This window comes from Lissotriton helveticus, chromosome 6 (genome assembly GCF_964261635.1).
Source record: "Lissotriton helveticus chromosome 6, aLisHel1.1, whole genome shotgun sequence".
NCBI classification, from domain to species: Eukaryota; Metazoa; Chordata; class Amphibia; order Caudata; family Salamandridae; genus Lissotriton; species Lissotriton helveticus.
In genome coordinates, this window is record NC_136067.1 from 47,601,725 (window position 1) to 47,618,346 (window position 16,622).

Genomic DNA, 16,622 nt, shown 5'->3' on the forward strand with positions numbered 1-16,622 from the left:
GCACATTGAACGCCATACAGTTGGGCCAGCCAACTCCTGCCAGTACGTAAAACCCTAGCTGTCAAGGACTGCTTTAAGTCACGGTTCATTTGCTCCACAACGGAATTACCCTCAGGTCGGTACGGAGACCTGCACCCCCAGTGACCTCATGGCATCCTTGTATGCCTTAGAGACCCTGGTCCGAATGAAGGGTGCCACATGCAAAAATTCACACAAAGACACGCAAATCCCTTATGACAGTTCAAGCATTGACACTACGTTGTGGCCTGAGCCAAAGAAAGCGTGTGCACGAATCAACTGCAACTAAGATGTACTTATACGCAGGTTCTGAGGAGAAAGGACCGCAGTGATCTAAATAAACACACCCAAGTGGTTTATTAGATATGTACAGCTGCATTTGTGGCAGGCACGCAGCAGTTGAAGGTTTGATCTGCTGGCAAATGTCGCAAGTCAGGACATAATCACGCGTCTGTTTGTACAATCCGCGCCACCAGTAACGCTGCTGTAAGATAGAGACAGTTGCTGTTCTATCAGCGCAGCGCAGATCGATTCACAGATGGTGTGAGGCTTTGGATTACTCTGGCAGTAGAGGGGACCGACTTATCAAGGTCTGGCTGCCCTCCATATTATATACTTTCGTTTTACCACGTATGAGTCAGTGGCCAGGATCTCAGTGAAGCCCATCCCCAATCTTGACCTAAGTGGTCAAGCCCGCGGTTGAGTGTTGAGTTTATATTTGGGATGCAGAGTTAGGGAATCTTGAACAAACCCCGCATTGTCTGTACCACTGCTTGACCATAGATACTTGCACATAAACAGTCATGGTGGACTCACAAGTACCACAGTTATGGAAGTTAATTTTAGATGGACCCTTTATTAAAAGTCACAGTATTTAAACCCAGAAAGCTTAGTTCAAAGGGTTAAAAAGAAAAACAGATTCTCTTAATTCAAATAGCTGTTAGCCACTGGAGAGTGTGGACATAGTGTTTTGAACATTTTTGGAATCATAACACTTTGGGAAAATGGATCTAAAAGTCACCAGAATGACAGCAATGAGATTGTGCTATGTTGCGCTGAAGCAACATGGCTGGGCAACATTGGTGCAGTTTATCACCACTAGAGAGTAGAAAAGATTCCATAGTTCCAGTGTGGCTGCTATTCTATTTTCAAACAAGAAGAATTCACATAGGGAGGGGGGCGTGGCTAGCCAGCTATCATGGCGGATGCGAGTTACTAGCGCTCCTGCCGATATCCCCCAATTATCCAGCGAATAATCCTGACGAGGTGCCATCGGTGACCAAATTTCACAGGACTGGTGTGGCATCTGTGCAGCCTAATGGATCTCTGATTGTTGGGTGCTGAGTTGTGGCCACAGTTCGGGAGAGCAGTGAGGCCCAGGAGGGGTAAGGCGTGCTGAGTGACCCCGCGCGGTGACCGTTCCCGCCGGCGCCCGAGGCTGCATTCTTGGTGCTGTATACTTAGTGGGATCTCTGGTGGCGGGTTGAGAACCTGGTTCCACGCCGACACTGCAGAGGCTTGGATCCCCTGGACTTTAAACATGAACGGCGGACTACTGACACCTGCTGTCCGTAGAAGACCCGGGCCGACCTACCATGCACCATCTGCTGACACCGAGGTGAGGAGCGTGACTTGTGTGAGGCGCGGACCGGTGGCGGCAGCGTGACACAAGCGCCGGCGGCCAGGGCGACCCCCGAGGTGGCTAGCAACTGAGGAGAGGAGAGGCGGGCACCTGAGGGGACGTTGCCTGCAAAGTGCGGGATTGTACACGCCAAGAATATACTGCGCGGCCTACATTCAAGGACCGTTTCCCGCCGGGGATGACGCTGGGCAGTCAGCCGCAAAGTGGGGGTTTGGAAACGCCACGCTGCAGGGGCAAATCTAAAGGTTGTCGCCCAAGGTGGAGGAAACCGAGGAGATGGTACGCCTGGTGTGACCCCGAGAGAGAGGAGGTCTGCTGGGAGCAACTGAGGCGCGACCGCTTAAGTGGCATGGGAACCCGAGGTTCAGCAATGCAGTGGACAGGCGCCATTTTAGGGGCCCACCATTTTGAGAGGAGAGGAGGCCTGTGTGGCACGGTAGGCGCTTCCCCGGACCGGAAACCGAGCATATGGTGACCGTAGTGCGTCCCTGACACAGGAAGCAGACTCATGCGACAATAGGAAATAGAGGGCATGAGAGAAGCTGGGCTCCCGCGGAGCAGTAGGGGAGCCCAGGAACTGATGTGGTGATTGCCAGCGGGCCGGAGTACCACCAGGCGAGCGGTCACAACAACGTGTAAACCAGAGCTGTGTGGGCAGCATCAAGGCGCCCTTGGGCCAGTGAGGAAGATTGAGGGGATCCCCGCACTGCTACGGGGGAGCAGACTGCACGCTGCAGTCCACAGGTGACGCACCCAGCAGCAGGGACAGATACAGTGCTTGTCAGCAGGCCGGAGTATCACCTGGCGAGCGGCGCCTGCTTGTGGGGCTGGGAGCGTGGCCCCCCACGAAACAAAGACTGGTAGCGGTAGTACAGAGAGGGAGGCCAAATCTATAGCATGTGTCGCATAAGTGGGACTGTGTATCACACTCCAGAGAGGTGCAGGGGAGGCGGTGCCCAGTGATCCCATCCCCGTCTGGGAGACAGACTGACAACTACTCTGCCTTACTGACGTGGCCCCATCGCGCCTGCCCTGCCTGCATCAGACACCAACTGTGAATACCACAAACGGTCACATCAACGTGTAAACCTGAGCCGTACGGGCAACATCAAGGCGCCAGTGGGAGGATTGAGGGGATCCCCGCACAGCGGCGGGGGAGCAGACTACATGCTGCAGGTGATGCATCCAGCAGCCACAGTCGGCGTGACATGGGCGATTTTCCCCCCCTGCTGCAGAGACAGGCGGCCTGCTCATCAAGAAACAGACCTCAGAGTCAAGACGTCACCCACAGGGAGGATCAACTCCTGAATGCTTTTCTAACCAAGCGGCACAAGGGATTTTAGACTGCAAGTGTGCCCAGAGCCCGGCTGGGCCTAGATCAGTGGCCTACTGACAGTTGAGCTTCCACACACTGCGGACTGCCCGCGAATGCCAACGGCACAGCAGCTTGCGATGGCCCGGCTGCGGGACAAGTCGCAGCAAGAACAACCACGTGCGGGAAGCCTGGACCCCTCGCACACGCGCCAAGGTGGGGATATGGAGCCGCATGTGGCGGCACTCGCTGCCAATATGGATTCAGTGCTTGCAGCAGTGAAAAAGATCGTCACCACCCTGGAACAGACCAAGGAGTGCCTGGAAAAACGAATCGATAAGGTCACATCTGATTTCACTTTCCTTCACGCAGATCATCGTAAACTGGCCTAAACGGTTGCGGTGCATGGCCAATCAATCCAAGAGCTTCAACCTGTCACCCAGAGCCACACTGCTGCACTACAAGACATGATTGACCGCGTTCATGCGCTCGAAGACAGTTTAGAAGATGCGGTAGGGCGCTCCGCCGCAGCAACATTTGCGGGGTGGGCCTTCCAGAGGTGGAGGAAAGCAGACACCCGCAGCAATACGTTGAGCGCTGGCTATGAGACCTGCTGCCTCAGGGGCCGCTCTCGCAGCAGTTAGTAGTGGAGAGAGCACACAGGGTGCCAGTACAGAAGCCCAGGCCGGGCGCCAGACCCCGCTCGTTCCTCTTCAAACTCCTCAACTACAGGGACTGGGATGTGATGTTGTGCGAAACTCGGAAGTCAGGTGACCTGAAAGTGGGGAGCAGTAGAGTCATGTTCTTCCTGGACTATACTGCAGTTGTGCAGCAGCACAGAAGAAACTACATGGTAGTAAAGCACCAACTCAGGGAACTGGAGTTGCCCTACTCCCTGCTGTTTCTGGCCTGGCTGAGAGTGGTCATGAGAAAGGGGACCCGCTTCTTCGACTCCCCAGCGGAGGTGTGAGACTGGCTGGAGGAGTCGGGATTGTGGACAGGAACCCAACCCCCAGGCACGGACACTGGTAGCCTGATGGAGCGGAGACCCCAACGACGACGGCAAGAAAATCCGTAGAAAATCAGGATGGAATATCAGGAAGTCTTGGAGGTGGTGGCAACCCTTGGGACTGTACACAGCAGCGACCGCATGGAAACCTACATACGAAGTGCCCCAGGAACTAGTGGCTCATCATCTCCTGCCACTGTAACTTCCGAGGACTCGAACCTGCCAGTGGTGACCCCACAAACTGCTGATCAAATTGTGTGATAATATGACGTTGTGATGAACTTGGGCACTGTCAGCTCACGCAAGTAGAGATCTGTTTTTTTTTGTTTCCCCACATGTGTTGTTAAGTTACACCGCGCACTAGGGGTGACACCAAGACCTAAGGAGGCACGCACGTTACTCTATGACTCAGCCTGCCCGAAGCGGGCTTGCCTGTGCCGCGCTCCACATTGAGTTAAATTATAGTGACAGACACTCCACCACGGCCCACACCAGCATTACACGTTATCCTAGACCACGCACGTTGATGCACCTCCTGTATAAACTGGAGGTAATGGGGGTAAATAGTACAGATAAGACAGATAAGACATTGTTACCACTCGCACCCCACCAGGCATCACACTGGACTAGCTCACACTTAATTGTCGTTACCGATGTTTGGACAGATGCCCCTCCAGGGATATGCCCCTACTGTTATGTTGTTTGCAGTTGTTATGTTGTTTTCATGGCAGCACACCGACACACTCTCCCTTGACCATGGCACCAGCTCACTGGTGCGACCCCTGCGCTCAGCGATGCGACTGACCAATCAGCTTAGCGATGACACACACTAACATCACAACCTGGAATATACGCGGCATGCACACGCCCTGGAGGCGCTTCTCTATCTTTTCCTACATCCAGAGGCACTCAGTGGGTATCGCCCTTTTGCAGGAAACGCACATGACCCAGGTGGAGCTTGACCAGCTTCACAGATGTTGGAGAGGGCAAATATATGGCACTTCCTTTTCAGCACACGCACGGGGTACACTGATCTGGGTGCGGGCGGGCACTCCATTCATTTCTGAAGAGACGGTAGTGGACCGGGGGGGCAGGTACACCTTCGTGCGGGGGAAATTAGTCGGTCAAACGATACTGCTGGGGTCAATATATGCCCCTAACATAGATCAGCCGTCATTCCTAACACAGCTGCCACAGGTCCTGACCGCCTATGCTGGGCTCCCTTGGCTGCTTGGGGGGATTTTAATATGGTGCTGGATGTTCACTTGGATAGATCGTTTCCCCCTCTCCTCACGACAGCGGCGGTGTCCAATGCGCAGGCGCTCGGGGACTGGCTCTCGAACTGGGCGCTGCAAGACCTGTGGCGCATCCTCCACCCGACCAAAAGAATCTACTCCTATTACTCAGCAGTTCATGATTTGCATGTCCCGTTGGACAGGCTGGTGGGTTCCCCGTCTTTGCTTCCGCTTGTTGCGTTATCAGAATATCTAGGGTGGACACACTCCGATCATAACGCCCTATGGTTCCAGATCAATTGGGAGGCACACCGCCCGCCTGTGCCCACATGTCAACTCCAGCCGCGCGCGCTGGAGGACTTAGAGTTTCGCTCATCTCTGGGAACGGCAATTCTAACATACTTTGATATTAATGAAGGGACGGCAAACAACGCGCTAGTAGAATGGGACGCCCACAAAGTGACTGTCAGGGGACACTGCCTGGGAGCCACATGGAATATCTGGAAGAAGCTATCAAACTACTTTGCACGCTTAGAAGCCGAGCTATTACAATATGAGCGTGAAGGAGGGGCAGACATTCGTGTCGGCTGGAGGACCTCCGCGCCCAGCACACGGAACTTCTGGAACGTCTGGGATGCCACAATTACATGGCACACACAGCCCAAACCCACGCCAGGACCGATAGAGCGGGTCGCCTACTGGCCTGGCTGCTACAACAGGAGGGAAGTCGTGTTCTGATAGGAGCAATCCGTACGGTGGAGGGGACTCTGGTGTATATGCAACGCGAGATACACCGAGTTCTAACCGACCACTACGCACAATTATACAGAGCCAGAGGAATTGGCCCCAGACATATCCTGGAGAGATACTTGGACTCTATCCAACTGCCCACGGCTTCAGAGGAACCCAAGGGGGCTCTTAATGAGCCCCTTTCCTTAGAAGAAATTGGGGAGGCGATCACATCCATTGCATCTGGGAAGACGCCAGGGCTGGATAGTGTGCCTGCTGACTACTATAAAGCCTACAGCAAGTCTCTGATGCCATTGCTCCACACATTATACAGCACGGTGCTAGAGGAGGGCACACTACCCCCTTCAATGCGGGAGGCATACCTGGTCTCCCTGCTGAAACCGGATAGAGACCCCACAGCTTTATGCTCATATAGACCCCTGACGATGCTTAATGTAGATTACAAAATCCTCGCCAAAGTACTGGCGTAAAGATTGGCGTTGGTGGTCCCCCACTTAGTTCAAGCTTACCAAATGGGTTTGTCCCTGCAAGGTGCACATCGCTGAACTTGCGGAGGTATTTCAGGGTGGCGGCCGAAGTCACACGGGAGTGGCCCAGGGCGGGATGTCTCATCCTAGACCTGGAGAAGGCACTCGACTGCTTAGAATGGGGCTACCTGTCGGTGGTGCTGCTGCAATACGGGTTGGACATGGGGTTCCTCCAAATGGTCGATCTACTGTACAAAAACCCCACAGTCCGAATACGGCTAGACCCATACATCTCTAAAACCATAACGGTAGGTCGGGGCACCAGGCAAGGGTGCCCCTTGTCCCCCCTACTGTTCGCACTGGCTATCGAGCCCCTAGCCACTGCTATGCGTGCAACCCTGGGGTATGGCATACCGCTGGGGGACGTGGTCCATCAAATGTCGCTCTAGGCAGACGACCTGTTGGTGTATGTAAAAGACATAGGACGGAAACCTGGATGAACGACTCCTCAGCGCCCGACATCGCCATCGCCATCCCAGAGGGCTACAAGATCACCCGGAGGGACCGCACCGCCAACCAGATGGGAGGAGGCATCGCCATCATCCACAGGGACACCATCCACATCACGACCAACACCGACGACACCCTGACTACCGCCGAACACCTACACTTCCAGATCCGCACCGACCCGAAGACCACCCTCAGAGGCACCCTGATCTACCGACCCCCGGGACCACGCACACAATTCAGCGAGGACATCGCCGACTTCGTCAGCCCGCATGCCCTCACCTCCGCTGACTACATCCTCCTGGGGGATATCAACTTCCACCTGGAGAACAACAACGACCGCAACACCATCACCCTGCTCGACAACCTCGCCAACCTCGGACTCAAGCAGCTGGTGTCCACCCCCACCCACCTCGCCGGACACACACTCGACGCCGTCTTCTCATCCAGCAAAGACATCGACTTCAGCCACGCCATTGGATTACACTGGACGGACCACAGCTGCGTCCACTTCACCTTCAGAAAAACGACTATCCACCACCACCAGCAACAGGTTGCTCGAAGAAGCTGGAACAAGATCACAGCCGACCAGCTCGCCGCTTCCCTGAGCCAGCACCCTCCAGCCAGCTCAGCGAACCGCAGCCAGGCCGCCGACAACCTCACGAAGTGGATCAGCAACTGCGCGGACGAACTCGCCCCACTGAGGACCCCGCCCAGCAGACCCGGCAGCAAGAAGGCCCCATGGTTCACCGACGAACTCAAGAGCTCCAAGAAGAACTGCCGAGCCCTCGAGAAAGCCTGGAGAAGGGAGCCAACACCGGACAACATGACCACCCTCAAGCTTGCCACCCGAAAGCACCACCAACTGATCCGCGCCACCAAGAAAACTGCATTCAAAGACCGGCTGGACAACAACGCACACAACTGCAAGGAACTCTTCAACATCGTGAAAGAGCTCTCCAACCCCAACGCCGAAAACAACGACATCACCCCATCGCAAGACCTCTGCAACTCCCTCGCCTCCTACTTCCACAACAAGATCGCGGACATACACAACAGCTTCAGCCCTCAACCGACGCACGCCACGACCGAACCACCGCCCCCCACCACCACCCTCCGCGCCTGGACTCCGATCAGCACCGAAGACACCGTCCGCATGATGAACTCCATCCACTCCGGATCTCCGACCAACCCCTGCCCTCACCACGTCTTCAACAAGGCCGACGCTGTCATTGCACCCCACCTGCGGGACATCATCAACACCTCCTTTGACACCGCCACCTTCCCGGAGAGCTGGAAGCACGCCGAACTCAGCGCCCTACTAAAGAAACCAACAGCGGACCCCACCGAACTCAAGATTTACCGCCCCATCTCGCTCCTCCCGTTTCCAGCCAAAGTCATCGAGAAGACCGTCAACAAACAGCTGGCCGCCTTCCTCGAGACGAATGGATCCCTCGACCCTTCACAGTCTGGCTTCCGAGCCAACCACAGCACTGAGACCGCCCTCATCGCTGCCACCGATGACATCGGAGCCCTAATGGACAACGGAGAAACAGCGGCCCTCATCCTTCTAGACCTCTCCGCGGCATTCGACACTGTCTGCCACCGCACCCTAGTGCAGCGCCTCAGCAACGTCGGAATCCAGGAGAAGTCACTAGAATGGATCATCTCCTTCCTCGACGGAAGAACACAGAGAGTCCGGCTACCACAGTACAAGTCAGAGGCCACCGAAGTCATCTGCGGCGTCCCTCAAGGATCCTCGCTGAGCCCCACCCTCTTCAACGTCTACATGAGCCCCCTCGCGGCCATCTCACGCCAACACAACCTCAACATCATCTCCTACGCTGACGACACCCAGCTGATCCTTTCCCTGACCAACGACCCCGCCGCCGCCAGAGCCAACCTTCACGAAGGGATGAAAGACGTAGCCGAGTGGATGACGACCAGCCGCCTGAAACTGAACTCAGACAAGACGGAAGTCCTCATCCTGGGCACCTCACCCTCCGCCTGGGACGACTCCTGGTGGCCCCCCGCCCTGGGCACCGCACCCAAACCGACAGACCACGCACGCAACCTGGGCTTCATCCGGGACTCCTCCCTCTCCATGACCAGACAAGTCAACGCCGTCTCCTCGTCATGCTTCAACATCCTGCGCATGCTACGGAAGATCTTTCGGTGGATCCCCACCGAGACCAGGAAGACGGTCACCCAGGCCCTCGTCACCAGCCGACTGGACTATGGCAACGCCCTCTACGCCGGAACCACCGCCAAGCTCCAGAAGAGACTCCAGCGGATCCAGAACACCTCAGCCAGACTCATCCTCGACATCCCACGACACAGCCACATCTCCGGACATCTGAGAGACCTGCATTGGCTCCCCGTCAACAAAAGAATCACCTTCCGCCTCCTCACCCACGCACACAAAGCCCTACACGATCAAGGCCCGAGCTACCTCAACAACCGCATCAACTTCTACGCTCCCAAACGCCATCTACGATCAGCCAGTCACGCCCTCGCCGCCGTCCCCCGCATCCGAAGAACGACAACAGGAGGAAGGTCCTTCTCCTACCTGGCCGCCAAGACCTGGAACTCCCTCCCGTCCGACCTGCGCCTGACCCAAGACCAACTCTCCTTCAGGAAGAAGCTCAAGACCTGGCTGTTCGAGCAGTAGCAGCACCCCCCCCCCCCAAGCGCCTTGAGACCCTCCGGGTAAGTAGTGCGCTCTATAAATGTCTTTGATTGATTGATTGATACCTGGACAGCTAGCCCAACTACTGCAGACTGACACCACCATTTCGGAGCTCCGAGTGAATGCGAGTAAGTCCTGCCTTTATGCTTTTGGGGAAGGGAATGTCGTCCCGGGATACGAGTTCAGTGGTGGGAGGGTACCTTCCGCTACCTGAGGATACAGATCTACCGCCAACCAACGGACTTGTTTGATGGGAACCTGGGGAGGGCAGGTATGGCACTTAAATCGCAGGTGCGCCTCTGGAACACACTTCCGCTGACGACAACGGGCAGGGTGGCGCTCACCAAAATGGTCATGCTCCCTCGTCTCCTGTACTATTTCGTTAATCTGCCCATATTTTTTTCCGGCGGCCTTCTTTACCATGTTCACTAGGCTCCTAAGGAACTTCATCTGGGGCACCACTCGGCATAGACTGGCACTAGCAAAGTTATATCTACCAACGGATCAGGGAGGCCTGGCTGTGCCTTGTTTTGAACACTATTACCTTACCGCCCAACTGCAGTGGGTCGCCCGCTGGCTGGCAGACAGGGGTAGAGAAGACATGGCCACAATGCTGCCGCCATACTCGCTGGAATGAATAACCAGGCCGAAGCCGCTCCTCTTAGCTGTGGCATACAAATGTTATCGGAGGGCTCTATACCTCACCAAAACCATCATCCCTTACGCACCTGCAATACTTCTGGAAGGATCCCCCAGTGGAGAAGGGGTGCTCACGGCTTCTACACTTGCAGAATGGCGGGAGGCTGATATCCACTCACTCGGGAATTTGTACCAGGATGATGAGCTCATACCTTATGAGTCCCTGGTGTCAGAGAAGAGGCCCCGCCCGGTGGATTTTTAGCACATGGCTTCCTGATAGCGAAGCTGACTGCCATATGGTGGGATATGTCCATGGAGCCCAGTCAACACCTAATCATACAGTATCTGCACGTTATGGGGAAAGGTAAGCAACTGGTTCGCTGGTTTGCGTCATCGATGAGAACACATGCGGCCCTCAACCTAGACCCACTCCGCCGCAAATGGGAATTGGACCTGGGGCGACAATTGTCGGATAAGGAATGGGAAAGGATGCTGAAAAGTCCTGTGCGTATACCTAGAAACATGCGGTTCTGCCAAATCCAGCTATTCATTGTCCATAGGGCATACCTCACACTCGAGCTGATTAACAGGTACTTTCACCGTAACGATGCACTGTGCTCTAGATGTAGTGAGCAGGTGACGGGTTTTATACATATGCTATGGAGTTGCCCTAGGCTCGGTACATACTGGCGCACAATCAGTGGGCTGTTGCAGGGTTACACAGCACGCACCATACCCTTTGACTGGCCGGAGCACCTGTTACACCACTTAAGGAGGACCCCTATGGACAAGGTTACGTCCCGATTCATAAATTTGGGACTAGTGGTTGCTAGACGCCTCCTCACGAAGAGATGGAAGGCACACGTCCAACCGCACACGCGGACAGGCTGGAGCTCTTAACTTCAGGCATGGGCTAAGGTAGAGGGAATCGCCATTCGATGGGAGGAAACACTGGGGCTGCGGAAGGAACCTATAGCAGCTCACTGGGAGCAGATCCTTTGCACGCTTCAGTAGATGGAGAGGGAGAGACACGGGAGACACTCGGAGGGAACAAGTAGAGACACGCCACCCAGTAATGCACTGACATGATATTCCAGTAAAATGTTACCCGTGTTCTGATTCCTATACACGTGCAGCCACACTAATGCACAGTCACAGTGGCGAAACACATAAGGGACCCCGGGGCGGGATGTGGGGAGAGGAAGCTGTATGTACATAGACTGATTTATGCTGCAACTGTTATGGTTCCATTGTCAGGAGATTACCACACTACTTCTATACTGTAACCTCAGAGATTGCATCACGACTTTCGGATCCAAGGTAACCTCGCTCCTGTGTGTGCACTCCTCTTCCTAATTAAAGTACAGTCAGAATGCATGTGTATCTTATGTTGCTACACATCCAAATGTTGGCGAGCAGCCTTATGCATGACTGTAAGTTTACATATGAGATGCGTATCATGACTATGTGAATACTAAAATCAATAAAAACAGACTTGACAAAAAAAAGAAGAATTCACATAGGAAAGAGTATCTTTTAGAATTTGATTTGAATTTGATGATTTTACTATCCAGCTATTACCTCCAGACTTGCATTTCTTCACAAGCTATTGAAGCATACCAAGGGCACAATATTTATTAAATAACCAAAACGTTGGGAATTTTTACCTGAAACATAACTGGTTCTGTTGCAGATGAAAAGTTTAAGGATTTTGATGTTTGCACTTCAACGTCATATTTCTTCATATATCCTTTAATCATAACAGTCTTGGCAGTGCCTTGTTCTCCTGTCAGCAACACAGCCTGAAACACCAGAGAAAAGTGAGCAAAAGCACAACTAAATCACTAAATAATACAAAACTTTTAACATTTACCCGTTACAATGCAGGTGAATTCTGAAAATAAAGTCTATTTGAGCCCACTCAAGTATCAACTCAAATAGCGACAGGCCCAGCAGATCACAGCGGCCAGGATGCTGATAAGCATGAATAGCATACCAGACAAAGTTAAACATTTTTGGGCCTTTTCACAAACTGCATTTTGTAGTATGTTTTTCAGTACCACAACAACACTACAAACAAACTGAAAAATGCTATTCGGAAACCTACATGCAGACTTTACTCTTCTTCCTCTCCTATCTTTTTTTGCACAGTGAGCTCCAACACAACTGCAGAGTCTCCGCACACATAAGTACACATTATAGTGGTAAGTATGGGAGGAATGGTGAGTGGATTGAAAATGGGGAATACTTACTACAAAAGAGGAGGGGAATAGGTAGGAGTTAGGAGGGGTTAAGCATGGGTGAGTTAGTGGCTTAGAGAGGGATGTGTACCCACTCACAAAAGAGTAAGCCCATTTCTAATCACAAACAGCCCTGTTAAAGTTGTTACAGGCACAAGGGACCTGAAATTATAGTAAAATACTCCAGCTCAGAACTTAAGTAAGTTAAGCACAACACATGGCAAACCACTCGTAGTGCAGCACCCAACCATAGATAAATGATGGAGGCAGGGAATTAATTTATTATCTAACTCCATAGCAAATATTAACAACTTAAAGTATTCTAAGAAGTTAAGAAATGTAATTTAATGTTATATATATTCACTGAAAAAAACATAGGTTTCGTGGACGTTATAGTTTGAAATTAACATTTAAAAACCTTAGAAATTCACTGAAAAGACAGCAGGTTTCAGGCACATTATAGTTAATTGGACATTTCACTCGTACAAAACCAGAGAAAGTCAGCCGTTATAGTTAGTTGACCGTTGTCAGCTTGCAGGATGCATCACCAGGTCGATGCACGACCCTATTAAGGTCGGTGCCGGTGATTGTCGCCTATACTTCCAGCCCACCTTCTTTCGGTGAGACTGCTGGATCACCTTATGCTTGTTACTATACCGTTGATTTCCTTAATACCTGAGAGAAATACACATTGCTGTTATTAAATCTCCTGGAGAAACAGATTTCGCCATTCTGCTTAAAGTTTTACCTACCACGGACAGTCTGATGAAACTATTGCCTAGAAGTGCCGTTACTTGTTTGAATGCCCTGAAGAAGTCCATCTGTCTGGACAAAACGCATCAGCTGTTCTTTTCAATCATGAATGGTTTTTAATACAATTTGAATAAAAGAAGATACTTGAAGAAAAAATGCTATGGACACAGACTTGAAAATTTGTTATGTGTCTGTTTTTTGTTGTGTTAGTGGTGCACCTTTGCGACTGTTTTGAAATTGCTAAAATCCTGTATTGGATTGCACCATGGCAGTGGGTGCATTAATCTTGTGCAGACATGTTTGGTGGGTGATTTCCACTATATATATATTATTTAGGGATAGCGGGTCAGGTGCTGGTCTATTGCAGTATCCACTGTCAACATCTATTTCATTTACAAACCACTGGTAGTGCAGCACCCTTCCATAAATAAATGATGGAGGCAGGGAATTAATTTAAAATCAAAATCCATTGCAGATATTGATAACTTAAAGTATTCTAAATAGTTTAAAATGTAAATAAATGTAATTTAATGTTATATTTAGTCACTGACTATATATAACACTAAGGGGATTCCTGAGGCGGAAAGCCGGGAATCATAGCTGGAAATTGTAACTTTTATGTTGTTATACTTTTAACTGAAAAACTTACCGCTGTACTTTGCTCGTAGCCATGCCACTCCTCTTTCCATATCGCAGCCGATTAGGAGCTGCTGGGGGACACAGGAGGGATTTCCCGGCGCATAACTTTGGACGCCATCTTGGGGGGAATCTGAGGCAGCAGGCTAGTCTCTGTGCGCATTACCTGCCCGTACCTGCCCGCAACCTAATTAATTAGCTCTCTGTTGCCTGCGCAGTGACTAAGGGGATTCCTGAGGTGGAAAGCCGGGAATCATAGCTGGAAGTTTTAACTTTTATGTTGTTATACTTTTAACTGAAAAACTTACCGCTGTACTTTGCTCGTAGCCGTTCCACTCCTCCTTCCATATCGCAGCCTATGAGGAGCTGCTGGGGGACAAAGGAGGGATTTCCCGGCGCATAACTTTGGACACCATCTTGGGGGGAATCTGAGGCAGCAGGCTAGGCTCTGGACACATTACCTGCCCGCACCTGTCCGCAACCTATTTAATTAGCTCTCGGTTGCCTGCGCAGTGACTAAGGGGATTCCTGAGGTGGAAAGCCGGGAATCATAGCTGTAAATTTTAACTTTTATGTTGTTATACTTTTAACTGAAAAACTTACCGATGTACTTTGCTCGTAGCCGTGCCACTCCTCCTTCCATATCGCAGCCGATTAGGAGCTGCTGGGGGACACAGGAGGGATTTCCCGGCACATAACTTTGGACGCCATCTTGGGGGGAATCTGAGGCAGCAGGCTAGTCTCTGGGCGCATTACCTGCCCACGGTGCATGAAATGAGCCCATCAGTAGGTACACGCAGCGGACGAGCCGCTGGCGCGCCTAAGGTGCGCCAAAGGCAAGCCCGTCTTTGCCCGTCCGCGCCAGTCCGAGTCGGGAGGCGGGATTCGCTGCCCAACCTACTTTGATACCTTTGCCTGCCAGCTTCCTTTCATACACGAGTAAAGCGCTGTTGGAGATTAGAACTTCTACGCCGAATAACAAAGGGATGCCAGAAAAATGTCTCACTAAATTTCGAGCAGTCTTAGAAGGGCTGGTTACCTGTAACTCCTGTAAGTATCAGTGTTGTACAGAAGGGAAGGGCTTAACTCAAAACCCTGATGATAGCCTGCATACCCCTAGGGGGCTAAGCTATATCTTATGTAATGTCAGATCCCTGGCAAAACATCATACTGAAATCTGGGATATGCTATCCACCTATTCCCCGGAAATATGTTTTCTAACAGAAACATGGCTAACCCCTCATAACTACCCTGCTATAAATCTAGCAATTCCCGATAACTACAAATGTATTCATTTGGACAGAGGTGGAAAGCAGGGAGATGGTATTGGGATAGTTTTTAAAGATCATATAAAGCCCAATGGTTGGCTACCTCCTGCAATGATACTGCGGAAATCAGTATATTCAGGATCTCCATGTCGCCTACAGCGACCTGGGACGGAGCCCTTCTCTATCGTCCTCCTGGCCCCAAGCTGAACTTCGTCACTATTTTGACGGAATTCATAGCCACACAGGCCTTAGCCTCCAGCAACTTCATTTTGTTGGGGGATTTTAACTTTTATGGAGAAGATATGCTCAATACAGATACCACTCAGCTGACCTCAAGCCTATATGAGATGGGCTTAACACAACTGATCCGCGGTTCCACCCACAGCTGGATATGATTTTTACTAATATGGAACACCGAAAATTCCATTCTACATGTCCTTTGATATGGACTGATCATCATATGATTCTTTTCTTAAATCCGCAAAACATCGAACGCCCTAAGCAAATGCCTCTTAAGCACCTAAACCCAAAAAAGGTAAGACCCTGGCAGAAGCTCACAGTAGAAGCATTTAGGGAGACTTTTCCTCGCTTTAACAGTGACCCAAAACAGAGTTTGCAGGATACCTCCGCCAGGCTGGCTAGTTTCAACTTGGCGATGGTTCAGACCCTGGACGCAGTCATTCCAGAGCGGAAAAAGATACCCTCCACTCAACGGAAATCGGCTGCATGGTATTCAGGGGATTTAAAATTGGATACATCTTCATGTAAGGCCCTAGAACGCCGATGGAGAAGAACTCAAGACGTTGAGTATAAACAAAGATATAAAGCAGACTTATCCCGTTACCATCATAAAATTAAAAGGGCCAGATGTACACATATTCAATTACAAATAGAACAAGTCGGAAACTCGTCTCAGACACTGTTCAATATAGTGAAAGACTCTCTCCCCCTCCATGTAAACAGATATCCCTTGAAACACAGGAACTGTGTGATTCTTTAGCGACATACTTTCAAAACTAAATCTCATTAATCTATGACAGTTTCCCTACCAGTAGCCACAAGCACAGTAGAGATATAGAGGAATTGGACACCTTAAGGTCAGCGTCTGGCTGTCATCTTAAGCATTTTGAAACAATCTCATTAGAAGACTTAAAACATCTACTTCAGACAGCAAAATCAGGATCTCCAAGTGATATTTGCCCTCCTAGCACAATGGCTCTTCTCGCCCCCATCTGTGCTCTGCCAATCCAGGAATTGTTCAATTCTTCCATTGAAACAGGCTGTATTCCAACAGCTTAGAAGGAAGCTTATGTCCGACCAATCCCAAAAAAATTGACAGCAGATTTGCAACTCCTGAGCAACTATAGGCCTATATCTTTGCTACCCTTACTAAGGAAGCTGCTGGAGGCGCACACAAAGATAAACAACTGAGCAATTACCTAGAGATAAATAACATC

At 51.2% G+C, this 16,622-nt stretch overlaps 1 protein-coding gene across 7 annotated transcripts in view; it reads right to left on the reverse strand.

The window, feature by feature from the left end:
* Positions 1 to 16,622, reverse strand: part of DNAH8 (dynein axonemal heavy chain 8) — a 10,041,960-nt gene that overhangs the window by 3,531,464 nt on the left and 6,493,874 nt on the right. For all 7 annotated transcript variants that reach the window (XM_078647354.1, XM_078647353.1, XM_078647356.1 and 4 more), the window contains one exon: positions 11,936 to 12,070. In XM_078647354.1, the coding sequence (XP_078503480.1) occupies positions 11,936 to 12,070 (135 nt within the window). The remainder of the gene's footprint in view (positions 1 to 11,935; positions 12,071 to 16,622) is intronic.